We start from the raw sequence: 13,717 nt of genomic DNA, 5'->3' as shown, positions 1-13,717 counted from the left end.
CTCCCCCCTTCCACCTTCTCCACCAGGAAGTGAATTTTCCCATTCTCCTCCATTGGCAACGTTTTATTCTCATAAATTTATACACACCACTCAGTCTAAGAGGGCAGTGCAAGGCCTTCCCCCCCCGGGGGGGCGCTATTCAGAGGGAATGTTCTATTTATTTATTTCATTTATTGATTTATTAAGGGGCACCCCAATAGCTCAGACCTGGCAGCAATGTATGAATGATCTTGTAGCTTATCCCTGGTCATCAGAAGACAGCTTTGTCCCTGTTAAAAGCAAGAATGGTGACCCATGATTTAAGACCATCAACCCAGTATCTTCTGAACTAAGCCACTAAGTCGGGGAGCCTGGAGAAGTCTTCTCCAATGAGGTGCTGTGCAAGCAACACTGAACTCCCAACTCCCATCACCCCTGAGCATTGGCTATGCTAGCTGGGGCTACTGGGAATTGTAGTCCAAAACCTCTGGAGGACACCAGGTTGGGAGAAGCTGGCCTAAGGAGGAATCTGGCATATGACTCAGATTCCCAGTACATGTTTAGCACCTGGGTGCAGAAGTTTCATTTTCAGCCAATAAGCTTATACAGTTTGCAAATAAGAGCTCACAGGCTCCACTCCCAAACTCTTCAGGTTCTTTTTGGGTGCTTAAGAAAAGCTGAAGATAACAAAGCAAACAGTTTGGTTAATTCACATTATTAGCCCATCGTTTGCTTCGCATCAGGGGAAAGCTGCCCAATGGAAATCAATGCCTGCATTTTTAAAACTGTTATTGCAAAGCCTTGTATTATAAATTACAATAGTCACTACCCTCTGTTTCAACTCCTTAAATGATGTGCAACAATCAAGGAACATATTTAATGCATAACTTTTATTTTATTTTCTGTTAAAAAACACATAGTTTGTTCAAAAAGCTAAAAAAAACATGCAATTGAAGAAGAGAAACCACAGGAAAAAAATATCATAAACAATGAAGCATTATTGCTGTTGTTTTATCATTGCTTTCTCCCTGGAGGTACCTAACTAGTCTATCTCCTCCCCTTCGTTCCTCCCAAGTTAGCAACTGCACTTTCCTTGGGAGACCCTCCCCCCACAACGCAAGTCCACTGACATTGCAGGGTAGGAAATATTTTTCAGCCCTAGGGCATCTAACCTTTCTGGGAAATCTTCCAGGGTCCCATGTCAGTGATGGGCAGGGCCAGGGGCAGAGTGTTCATGGTAAATTTTACCATTTCACAGCTGCTTAGTTCCTGCACAACTTTACGCAACCCTCTCTTATTCCCCAATGCAGACAAGAAAGTGGCATTATCAGGGTTGAAGGACAATTTTCACCCAGTCAAACATTAATACTCTACAGTCGGAACTCGCCATGGACGCCTCCCTTGTTCTCTTATAATGGCAATGGCGCCCACCTGAAAGGCGGCAGAACTGAGTTTTGGCAAGTTCCAGGTAGGGGAGGGGAGCCCTGTATTTACTTGTTTTTACCTAATATTTTTATCCTGGGAACTGCCCTGAGATCTTGCGATGCAAGGCGGTATATAAAACTAATAGCAACCACCAACCACAACACTAAATTAGGGCTGGCAAGAGGGTTAATTGGATGCATCTGGCCTGTAGAGACCCCCCAAGGGCCTGAGCGAAAAACCTGGGAGGCCACATTTGGGCCTCAAGACCTAAGGTTCCCCACTTCTTTCTTTATTGATCTGATTTGGATGAGTAGTAAATGAATGGTTCAAAACAGTGGCATATTAAGATGGGGCAGTGGGGGTGTGTCGCCACGGGCGGCAGGCTGGGCAGGGGGCAGCGGCAGGCTGGGGGGGGGCAGCAGGCTGGATGGGGCTGACCACCTCCGACGGCCACCGCCATCGAGGACTTAAGCCCCATTGTGAGCGAGACTGCCTCACTCCGCGACTTGCTCGTGGGGTTTGCCGCGCCGCTGCCTGCACGTGCCGTGCTTCGCAATCATGACGTGTGCGTTGTGCTCCGCAACGCATGAGTGTGGCAGATGCCCTGCCCCCACCCCCCGCGGGGTGCCTTCGGGTTTGCCGCCCCGGACAGCCAGAAGACTAGTGACGCCTCTGGTTCAAAACCCACAAACCCCCACCCCACCCCTGCCTCCTTGATTTTTTTTTATTTTCAGTGGCTCACGAGATTGGAAAGTTTCAAGGTGCTGAGAAGGTTGAAAGGTGTTTCATTAGCCCCATTCGATAAAAGGTCAGAGAGGAATACACCAGGCATCCCCAAACTTTGGACCTCCAGATGTTTTGGACTACAATTCCCATCATCCCTGACCACTAGTCCTGTTAGCTAGGGATCATGGGAGTTTTAGGCCAAAACATCTGGAGGGCCACAGTTTGGGGATGCCTGGAATACACGCTTGCACACAGCTGCATCTGAGTGGAACAGCTCACATTTTACATGTAGGGAATCTGAGGTTTGATTCCAGAGTACGACTCTATTTGTTTAGAGAGATGATTGCAGGGTACAACCTCATATATATATATATATATATATATATATATATATATATATATATATATATATATATATATATTGATGTGTGTATCCACACAATTCCACATTACAGGCATTTGAAATTCAAACTATGCATTTGAAATTCAAATGGCTGCATTTGAAATTCAAACTATGTGATGTCAGCAGCAAGGCCCTAATTTATTTCTGTTCTCTCAGAGAGACAAAACATGCAAGCATAATCTGTAGATAATTAGGGGGAAAGCATTATAGGAATTCTAGCAGCAGACATATATTTCTGAAATGCTTGGCTGGTGCTGCCAGTTCCCCCCTTCTCCCTTCCCCTTTCATCCTGCCTATAAAGCCATTGTTTCAGCACTTGCAACCAAAAAGACCCACATAGATTATGATCCTTCGACCTGCGAAATCACATCTTCTGGTTTAAGTTTCCACAGCATCCACAAAACATATTTTTAAGACTGCTCGCTGAAGAAATTTGAAAAAATTAAGTTTCACCCCCTAAAATGACACACCATATTATGTATTGGGATTGTGTTATCTATTGATACAAGTTTGTTGGCTGCTTGGGGGGGGGGGGCAGCATGTGTTTGTCACCACCAACATGGCACCTGATTGGTGGATTGTGGTAGTGTTTCTGTGGAAGTTGGAGTCGTGTCTTCGCCCACTGTTTGAGGGTTTTCTGGTTGTGTGTTTTCCCCCTCCCCTCCCAGACAGAGTGGAGATTGGGTAGGCAGGCCGTTCCACTGGTGTAGCAGCCAAGTATCTCCAGTGTGACTATAGGATTGCTTGACCAGTGTGCTTTATATTGTCATTTGCATTGTGTTGTGGTTGAGTTGTCTGCTATGTCATTCTGGCAGTCTCGCTGGGCCTTGCAAATGCATTTGCAATAATGAAAGCAAATGCAAAGGAAAGTAATTGGTTATTGATTTACCCTCAGGGCTATAAACACGCAGTCTTAAAGCCAATGAGAATTCCTATCCACCCACACATTCTCAGGGTTAAGAGAGAGAAAAATATTCCCTTCACCCCCAACATGCAACAGCATCAAAGAGACGAGCTGAGTATTCTCAAGGTAGCTCAAGCTATCACATAGTTCCTGCCCAGCGCTGGACATCTCCAAGACGTAAGTTTCTCTTATTTTGGCACACAGATGTGTTTACACCTACACTTACAAACCTCAGCAGTTTATTCCTGTGTTAATGTCAGCAATAAAGGATCTGTTCGTCCATTTAATTGGCAAGAGCCTGTGAGAATCATGGCAAAGAGGTACCCCAACAGCATCACACATACCTCAGCTGAGCCTTGTCAAGTAGTCTAAGAAGCTGTTAGGTGTTGACCTACTTTTGAGATGGGCTGCAGCTGGGAGTCCAGTTAGCTCCATGTAAAGGAAGACTAGAAAGCCAGTTGTTGGGGTAGAGGTCAGGCAGACGTGAGGAGCAAAGGAATCGATGATAAGAGATGTGTTTGTAGATCAGCTGGAGGTCAGGTGGCAGAACAGGTAGACCAAGACTGAAGGGTCAGAGTCAAGGACAGAGACATGCAAAAGGCTGAGTTCCAAGGAAGGATGACAGCACTAAAGGGACCAGAAGTAGATGTGAGGCCTCAGGCAGGCATTCATCACAGTCTGAGTGAGCCGTCAGGAAGAGGAAGCAGCAACATCTTTACACTCAAGATGCTTAGATTGATGAGTTGGCTTGTGGAGAGCAGGGGCTGGACATCATGGTTTGAGACCTGCTTGGTGCCTTACAGAAACCTTAGACCCCTGCCTCTTTTAACCCAGCCCTCAATCCATTGCATTCCATCTAAAAAAATAAAATGCCAGGCTTACAAAGATTGTGGAAGGTAATGCGAACATTGCTGGGAACCAGATGAAAATTAAATCACTGTAAAGAGTTGGGGAACATTTGTACACAAGGAAACTGGGGAAATGAGCCAATTGACTGTGCTGAACATTATGGTCTCTTATTTGTGATTCTGCATTAGTTTAAAGCTTAAGAGTCTCTGCTTATATTGCCTTTTTAATGGGTTCTTCTGTCTGTTTTTTCTACTTGCCAACGCTACTTAACTTTATATAATAAACTTTTACATTCAGGACAAACATTTGCTCTTATGCTCTTAATTGTTCTTTCCATGTAACTTCATGATCCATTCTCCTCAACCTCCTCTGATTTCTTGAGCACCCATTCATTTATTTATGCAGTTCCAAAACCACCATTTTACTATATATATATATATATATATATATACTGTCCTAGACAATCCTTCACTTTAGGCTCATTTACTGTATTCAGCACCTTGTTGTTCTCGGTTGGTTGACTCGGGTTCCAGATGCTGCATTTAGTGACAAGTCCTGATTCAACTGTGTGTTCATGCAGCCGCTGGGGCTGTCCTTGTTAAGGGGTATAAACTGTCTTGAGTACCTCAATGTAGAAAGGCAGAATACCAAATTTAACAAGAGAAATGAAATATACTTGGTTGGTAAAGCCAGAGCAAGATACAAGTTCCTAAACAGGTAAGTAAAATAATCCCAGCAACACTCTAAAAATAAGATTTATTTTATAAACATAAAGCCAGATGCTGCCCAAATAACATTTTGCAACCAAGTATTTATGTCAAATATGTTCCCTTTCCACTCTGGCAGCCTGCAAGGTATTGTTGGTAAGTTATCGCTTTTCAAGAACTACACACCAGTTCCCTTGGTCATAGTAACTCTCTTGCACCTCTATGCAATCTAGCCTCTTGCAGAGGGCTTCCAGTTCTCCTTTGGAGAAGACATGGTAATAACGGTGAAATATGGGACTAAGTTCGTGCGAGTCTGCAGAGCATCCCACCGGTTGATGAGACTGGACATGCCTGGATTTTTTCTTCATGCCATCTTTCAGGTGCCAAGGGACCAGCAAGTCTTGGGAGCCAAAGGATGTTCTGTTGGTATGAACAGGCAGTTTGGCATGAACGGCCTGGTTTGGATTGCAGCATCTGCTCTTGAGATGACCGGTGCCCTGGTTGGGGTGCACTGAACTTTGGCAGTCACTGCTGCCCGTTTCCTCTATTGTGTCACTGCCAAGCTCTTCTGACGCACCACCGTTAGCTCTTTTTTCTTTCAAGTATTTAGACTTCTGGTTCTTGTATTCCTGTTCCATAGCCCAGACATAAATGAGGGCTCTTCCACCCGGCCTCAGCAGCCGGACTAATTCGCGGAGAGCGGCCAGCCTTCTCTCCTGGTCAAGGGGAAAGCAGATCAAGTCAGTCCGAAGGTTAACAGCAGCAGGACAGCAAGTGAGAGCAACGCCTCGAGTACAGCAAGGGAAAACTGAAGTGCGCTAGTGGTTTATATAATCAGGAACACCCGTACCTGCTCTTTATCTGCTTATTTAGTAAAATAATTTTTTCCTGATCTGTAATACCCAAGGCAATTGTCAACCTCCATTTAAACATTGTTGTTTTTCTCTTAAAAGACTGCTTATGCTTGCCATTTTTATGATTGCTTGCTCAAACGAAAAACGAGCAACCAATATCACAGATGTACTGTAAGCACATTGTTGTAAGGTGTGCCTAAATAAGAAAAGATAACAATTGGTGCATAAATCTGGATGTTTCATAACAAGACAATCCATAATCTGGGCCCTGGCTAACTATGCAAGAAGGGTTTGCTCCTTCCACCTACCAATGGCATCTCAGATGGTGGAAGGATACAGAACAGGGCCTCCTCCCCTAAGAACTGGAGTGTGTGCAGTGCACAGGTTCATATGGGCAGAAGTAGCCCTTTGGGTATCCAGTGCCAAGCCTTGGGCACCATAGCTTTCTGTACACGTATATGAGCAACCCTGGACACTAGAAGCTGGAGTAAAGCAAACCGGCATAAATTAAGCAACTGTGAAGTATACCAAACTCCTGCTTAGGAGTGGGACTACTGCTGACTGAGCCAGCCTAAGCCTGGCAGAGGGAAAACAAGCACTTAAGAGAGTGTTTGAGTGACCTCACCTTTTCTGCTGGTTTAAATTTATGCTAGGTGGCCAGGTCACAGGCTTAGGAGTTAGAGCTGGGCAATATATTGTCCAAAACCGGTTCGAAGTCCATATCGGTTTAATAGTTTTTGACCTGGCAATATATTGCAAATTATGGTGTGTGTGCGTGTGTGCCTCTACATAGTTCCATCCTTATTTCAGACACTGTAATATATCAGTATATCACAATGTTTAGCTGGTGATATATTGTGATGTTGAAAACCAGATATTGCCCAGCCCTACTTAAGATCCAGCCTGAGTCACCCCTTCCACACATCCTTTTTAGGGCTTACGGTGGCTTAAAATCCACCAGGCTCAACTCAGCCAGCTGGGCCCTAGCTAAGCCTAGATGGGGAAGATACCTCTGGCTAAGCCAAGAATGGAGTGTTATGCCAATGTAGCTTGGCTGCACCAGAAACCTCCCAGCTCAGCCAGAGATCCATTGGATCCTAACCCCACCCACCCTGGTTCATCTCGCTATAGGATGGCTCTCTTAGCCAGCTAATGGCTGAGAAGTTAAACATGGGTGTCCTGATGGTCTAGCCCCATCCGTCATTGGAAAAGGGAGTGCAACTGAAACCAGCTCATATCGGCTCAGTCTTAGCCACTGAAAGCCAAAGTGAATGATGGGTCTTGGCCCGAGGCCCCTGGGAAGCTGCTGTCCTTCAGAAGAGACAATGCAGAACTAGCTAAGTTGACCCACGGGATCCGCTATCAGGGAGAAACAAAGTTCCAAAAAGAGTGGAGTAAATTTGTGGAATATATCGAGAGGAACTGTAGAAGTCTAAGGACACTTGCAGGACTAAAATAAATCCTACGAATTGAATTTGAATAAGTAGGTAAAAGAAACTGCAGGATAAGGGCGGAAAAACAAATTCGAAAGACGGGAGGGAGGGGAGTCGTTTTTTCTTTTTTCTTTCTATCTTTTTTTGTTTTTGTAGTGGTTAGTGGGTGTGTCTGTTTGTTAATTTGTGTGCTCATGTGAAAATTAATAAAAATTCTTTTAAAAACAAACAGAAGAGACAATGCTGAGATAGATGAACAAGCAATCTGACCCAGTACAGTTGTACCTTGGTTCTTGAATGTAATCCGTTCCGGAAATCCATTCGACTTCCAAAAACTGTCAAAAACCAAGGTGCAGCTTCCAATTGGCTGCAAGAGCTTCCTGCACTCAATCAGAAGCCGTGTCAGATGTTTGGCTTTCAAAAACGTTCACAAACTTCCAGGTTTTCAGCGTTTGGGAGCCAAAACGTACGAGTACCAAGGCATTCAAGAACCGAGTTACAACTGTGTAAGACATCCAGTGCTGCTGTGTAAAGGATATGGCAACAAATTGTAAGGAAGAGTTTTAACTTACCACTGTTGAAAAATGGTGGATGACAGCAATGGAGATACAGGCATCACATGAGCCGCTTCGTACTGGTACTCTGAGCGCATCGCACACAAAGATTTGAAATCCCTTCTCTCCACAAATGTCCACAAGAGTCAAGCTACGGTCACAGCCAAACTGCAAGAGAAAAGGGGAAGGATCGCACTCTTAACAAGATACATACAAAAGTTTCATGCGGTTTTTGCAAAAATCACCTACAGGCAGGAGATCTACTGTCCTTCAGACATTTTCCCCACCCACCCCCACCCCCGCAAACAAAGCCTGCAAGTATTCTGAATTTCTGGCACATTTTTCCCCCTCTGTGGAAGAAATAATTGAGTATCTCAAAGTTGGATCTCACTTCTTCAAAATTTTAACTGCATACTTGTGTAGAAATTTGAAGAAAGGAGGAGTAAAAGAGGACTGTCGAGATGTGACACACTCAAATGGCACCTCTGGATTTCTGCAGCATGTGTGGTAGAAATGCCATCTCCTTTGAAATGTTGCACTGTGATGGCTGTCTTGTCTTCTGAGCCTCCTGTTTCACAAGGTCCCAGTGAAGTAGTTCATTATTATTTGCATTTTGCAGAGGGTGTCAAAAGCTAAGTGCTCCTTACTCCCAGAATAAAATAATTCGGTTTCCTTTGCTCAAAATGTCATTGGCCTTTGGTAGAAGGTAACACCTTTTTTTTTTTTTAAGAATTAAAAAAAAAGAATTTAAAAAGCATTGCAAACAAGGCAAATTTTGACCAGCAGCAATTTCTACCAGGAAACTGCCTTATATAATCTATTGAGCTCAGAACTGACTGTGTTGATTGCCAGCTGTTCTCCAGGGTTTCAGACAGGGATATTCCATCCCAGGCCCAACTGGAGTTGCTGTGGATCGAAGCTGGTACCTTCTGCATGGACAGTAGATGTTCTACCAATGAGCTATGACTCCCTCCCTGAAATCTTGAGAAAGATGAAAGAAATTTAAGGCACCACTCAACTTCAAACAGGCATTTTAGCCAATGAAGCCGCAGCACTTAAGAGTCCAATGAGCTTCAAAGGTTTAAGTAACCTTATAGCTCAGCTGGTTAAAAGCTTGGTGCTAACAACACCAAGGTTGCAGTTTGATCCCTGTATAGGACAGATGCCTGTTCCTGCATTGCAAGGGCTTGAACTAGTTGATGTTCAGGGTCCCTTCCAACTCTAGAAGTCTATGAACAATTCTATAAAAGGGTCCCATGTGCAAACAAGCAACTGAAAAGAGGAGAAAGTTAGTGCTTCATTGACTGTATCTGTGTCCACCTTCCGTGATTAAAAGAAGAGGCACAATTCTAGGAGTCTTGGTACCCACAAACTTGACATGAGTCAACAGTGTGATGCAGCAGCTAAAAAAGCCAATGCAATTCTGGGCTGCATCAATAGGAGTACAGCATATAGATCAAGGGAAGTAATAGTACCACTGTATTCTGCTCTGGTCAGACCTCACCTGGAGTAGTGTGTCCAGTTCTGGGCACCACAGTTCAAGACGGATACTGACAAGCTGGAACATGTCCAGAGGAGGGCAACCAAAATGGTCAAAGGCCTGGAAACGATGCCTTATGAGGAACGGCTTAGGGAGCTGGGTATGTTTAGCCCGGAGAAGAGAAGGTGAAGGGGTGATATGATAGCCATGTTCAAATATATAAAAGGATGTCATATAGAGGAAGGAGAAAGGATGTTTTCTGCTGCTCCAAAGAAGCGGACACGGAGCAATGGATTCAAACTACAAGAAAGAAGATTCCACCTAAACATTAGGAAGAACTTCCTGACAGTAAGAGATGTTCAGGAGTGGAATTTGCTACCAAGGAGTGTGGCGGAGCCTCCTTCTGTGGAGGTCTTTAAGCAGAGGCTTGACAGGCATATGTCAAGAATGCTTTGAAGGTGTTTCCTGCTTGGCAGGGGGTTGGACTGGATGGCCCTTGTGGTCTCTTCCAACTCTATGATTCTATGATTCTTCCGATTTCAATCACACTCTGTCCCAAATGTGTACAGTATAAATTGACTGGGAAGCAGGAATTCAATCAAAAAGACAATACGTACTGGAGTGACCTTGAAAAGAGGCAACACTGTACTCTGATGAAATGTAATGAGCTGCAGCTAAGCTAACCAAGAGGAAGAAAGCCTACGACCAGCAGAATATGAGGTTCCTAATTTGCATCTAAATTATATCAAATAATTGTGAAGTCGGGCTTACTTGTAATGTCCTATGTATTAAAGCAAATCCACGACTGCCCAAAACAAAAGATTAGATCTTGCACTGGGGCGGGGGGAGAGACCCGGAAGCGTTGCCTACCTCGATTGAGATGCAAAGAAGAAACTGCAAAGGCTACACGGGCTTCAGATTAAATTTGCATTTGATATAAATAATACGATGGGAGCTGCAGGCATGCCCATAATGACTGGACACAGATAATTACGAGTTGCTAAGAAGGTGTAATGATCTTACTGGATTATCAGAGGCACTTTCATATCATTTTAATTAACTCATTCTCTCCCCCCCCCCATGCTTATGTGAACCAAGGTTTCATCTGGCTCAGCCCATCATCCCGTCTGAAATCCCAACATTTAGCCTTGCAGCTGGTGAAGTAATAAAGATGAAGACTCCTGAGCATCTGCAGAGTGCCTTTGCCTCACATCCACACCGTACATTTGAAGCAGTACTTTAAACAGTCACAGAATCATAGAGTTGGAAGAATCATCTCGTCCAACCCCCTGAAATGCAGGAATCTCAACACATGGTCCCCCATGGCTTTCCCCAAAGAATCTTAGGAGCTGTTCTGTTCTTCCTGTCCGCATTTCTTGAGGCTGTGAAGGAAAGAAACCAAAGTGCCATGGCTTCACCCTAGAATAGAGCCATATTTTTGCAGTGGCCAAATTTATTTCTATTACCAGGTTGGCAACGGAGATAGGAAGATGCAAAATATAATAATTATTAGGGAGCCTGCAATCCACAAGATGCTGATTATCTCCCCAAGCTCAGGGAACAAAAAGAACCACAGGACACTGTGGTCATTTTTGCTTTACCTCACAATAACTGACTCCTCCTGGTGGAATTAGATCATTTAAGTCCATTTGAAACCTGATTGATGCGACTCATCAGAAAGCTGATGGAGAGAGAACTACATCTAGTTTTGAAACCCAGCCACCAAATGAAATTATGTGGCTCCCTAGAGAAACATCTCAGCTATAACTAATAGCATGAGAGTCTCGAGGAAGCAAATTAAATTCGGGCAAATTCATACAAACACAGCAAGAAAGATGACAGCATGCAGCCACGGTGCGAGGCAGAGAAAGGAGAAAGAAATTCCCTTGCTTCACTTGTTCTGAGTCAGACCTTTAACATTTCTTTCACGTAGTGTTTTGTTTTCCCTCACAGAGAGCTGCCGCGTCACCTTTCAGAGAGAAGGGGCTGCGTCTAAAAACGAGAAGGCCATCTCTCATCGCCACAAAAAGGAGAATTGTGTCATATACCCAGTGGGCTCCCTATTTTTATTTTTGGCTTTTTTTTCATCTGCCTGCTGTTTTGAGTCCTTTATCTGCAAGATATGTTCCCTTTTCGCTGGCTAATAAAGCAATACTTTGATTGAAAGGATGTGTGAGGTTCCCATCATCCCAAATCCACATTTGCCTTTTGGCCAATGTAGCAATGTAGCTTCCAAACCCCCAAGGGTCTCTCTCAAAAATCTCTTGGTAATTTCAACACTCCTTTGGCCATTTCTCAGACACTCTGTCAAACGATTCAGATCCAAGCTGAAGCCACACCAAATTTATGAAGCAAGTCATTGTGATGTTGCCGGGCATGCTGCAATAATACCAGAGCAACCTGGTGTATGTTTATTATCATCATCGTTATAATTGGCAGGCATGTTTATCTCTGTTCTTTCTGCTCACTGATAAAATAAAAGTTCCTATTATAATTCCCTGTCTGGAATTATAATGCATCTGGCTTCAGGCAATTTATTTTTAACCAGAAGGAATCTACTGATTTATAAGTGGGCGTGTTTATGCCTGAATGTTGTAGCCTGAAAATAATTATTAGTTGATTTGGGATATTAACTACATTGCAGACGCCAGTTCCTGAATGAAAGAGCTTGCTGGAGAGACAAATCTTAATGACGGATTGCTGCAAAGAGGGAGAAAGTTAAGCAACAACAAAGCTCCCCTTGGCTTCTTCAGGAGCAAGTCAGCTTGTGGTTTGCTTGCTGTCTAAAAGCGGCTTTCGAATTGTGTGCCAGGTAACCCTTTTTTACTCATAGGGAGCAATCTTAAGGCTAGGGTCTATCAGCTGAGATGTCATAGGATTTGGTAGAAGACCTGCTACACTGGCAGAAGCAAAATATGCCACCATCATGAGAGGTAGGCCAGTGGAAGACTTCAGATATGTTGACAAGCTGGAACGTGTCCAGAGGAGGGCAACCAAAATGATCAAAGGCCTGGAAACAATGCCTTATGAGGAACGGCTTAGGGAGCTGGGCATGTTTAGCCTGGAGAAGAGAAGGTTAAGGGGTTATTGATAGCCATGTTCAAATATATAAAAGGATGTCATATAGAAGAGGGTGAAAGGTTGTTTTCTGCTGCTCCAGAGTAGCAGACATGGAGCAATGGATTCAAGCTACAAGAAAGAAGATTCCACCTAAACATTAGGAAGAACTTCCTGACAGTAAGAGCTGTTCGGCAGTGGAATTTGCTACCAAGTGTGGTGGAGTCTCTTCTTTGGAGGTCCTTGACAGATGGTGTTTCCTGCTTTGCAGGGGGTTGGACTGGATGGCTCTTGTGGTCTCTTCCAACTCTATGATTCTATGATTAAACATCAGAACAGCCTGCTGGATCAGGCCAATGGCCTGTCCAGTCCAGAACTGTATTCTGATAGTGGCTGACCAGGTACCTGTGGGAAACCCAAAAGCAGGATTCAGGCACAAGAGCTTCAAGCACTCTCTACCCCTGTGGTTTCCAGCAAGTAGTATTCAGAAGCATTGCCACATCTAACTGTGGAGGCAGAAAAAAATAGTCAAAATGGCAAGTAGCCCATTGATTACCCTTCCCTTCGTGCATCTGTCCTTTAAAGCCATCTAGGTTAGCGGTCATCACTGCTCCCTGTGGGAGTACGTTCCATAGTTTCACTATGTGCTGAGCTGATTAAAGTTCCTGGAATATTCCAAACTAAGGAAACCCGAAAGAAGACTAGAGAAACCCATTTGTGCATGTAGGCTTTGTGCTCTAAAGCAGGGGTGGCCAACCCACAATCCATGGGGCCATACCTGCCCTACAAAGCAATTTTACCTGGCCCCTGGCAATCTACCTACTTTTAATCAGTGTGGGGTTAACATTTCGCCCCCAGTGTGGCAATGAAAGAGAGGGATTCTCTTCCATAATGTCATGTTTCACGTCTCTGAACTGTGCATTTAATTCCTTGGCAATGCCTAAGCTCCTTTTTATTAGAGCTATGAAGCTCTTACCGCTAGTTGCCATTGACTTGATGATGGTTTGGAAGGCAATGTGGTTCCTGAGAAAACAGAAATTGGTCACCTTTGCTCTGGGAGCAAGAGTAGGGAACCTGTGCCCTTCAGGAGACCTCAACCAGCGGTCAGGGATTGTGGGGGGGTCAAAGTCCATCAAAATGTGAAAGGCCACAGATTACCCTTGCTCTACTTTGTCTTTTTTTCCCTCTGGCTTTGTATTTTGAACAGCAACTGTGAAAAGTACTCTACAGCTGAAGCAGCTCTCCTGGGGTTTTAATCTTCAAGCACTGCATGAAAGGGGGTGGGGGGATGGAATTTTGCTCTCTGTGCTATCACATTTTCTTGACTTTTCTTGGGATTATTACAC

The 13,717-nt window shown here is 44.2% G+C and overlaps 1 protein-coding gene across 1 annotated transcript in view; it reads right to left on the bottom strand.

Annotated features, from left to right (window-relative positions):
- Positions 1-5,023: 5,023 nt before the first annotated feature.
- Positions 5,024-13,717, bottom strand: part of ALKBH8 (alkB homolog 8, tRNA methyltransferase) — a 42,713-nt gene continuing 34,019 nt past the window's right edge. The window contains exons 11-12 of the mRNA XM_035115569.3: positions 7,853-8,002; positions 5,024-5,709 (exon numbers count right to left, since the gene is read on the bottom strand). Of these exons, the coding sequence (XP_034971460.1) occupies positions 5,155-5,709; positions 7,853-8,002 (705 nt within the window). The 3' untranslated portion in view covers positions 5,024-5,154. The remainder of the gene's footprint in view (positions 5,710-7,852; positions 8,003-13,717) is intronic.

Source organism: Zootoca vivipara, chromosome 4, assembly GCF_965207765.1.
Source record: "Zootoca vivipara chromosome 4, rZooViv2.hap1.1, whole genome shotgun sequence".
NCBI classification, from domain to species: domain Eukaryota; kingdom Metazoa; phylum Chordata; class Lepidosauria; order Squamata; family Lacertidae; genus Zootoca; species Zootoca vivipara.
The sequence above is the reverse complement of the archived record's forward strand: the minus strand, read 5'-3'. Positions and strand labels throughout refer to the sequence as shown.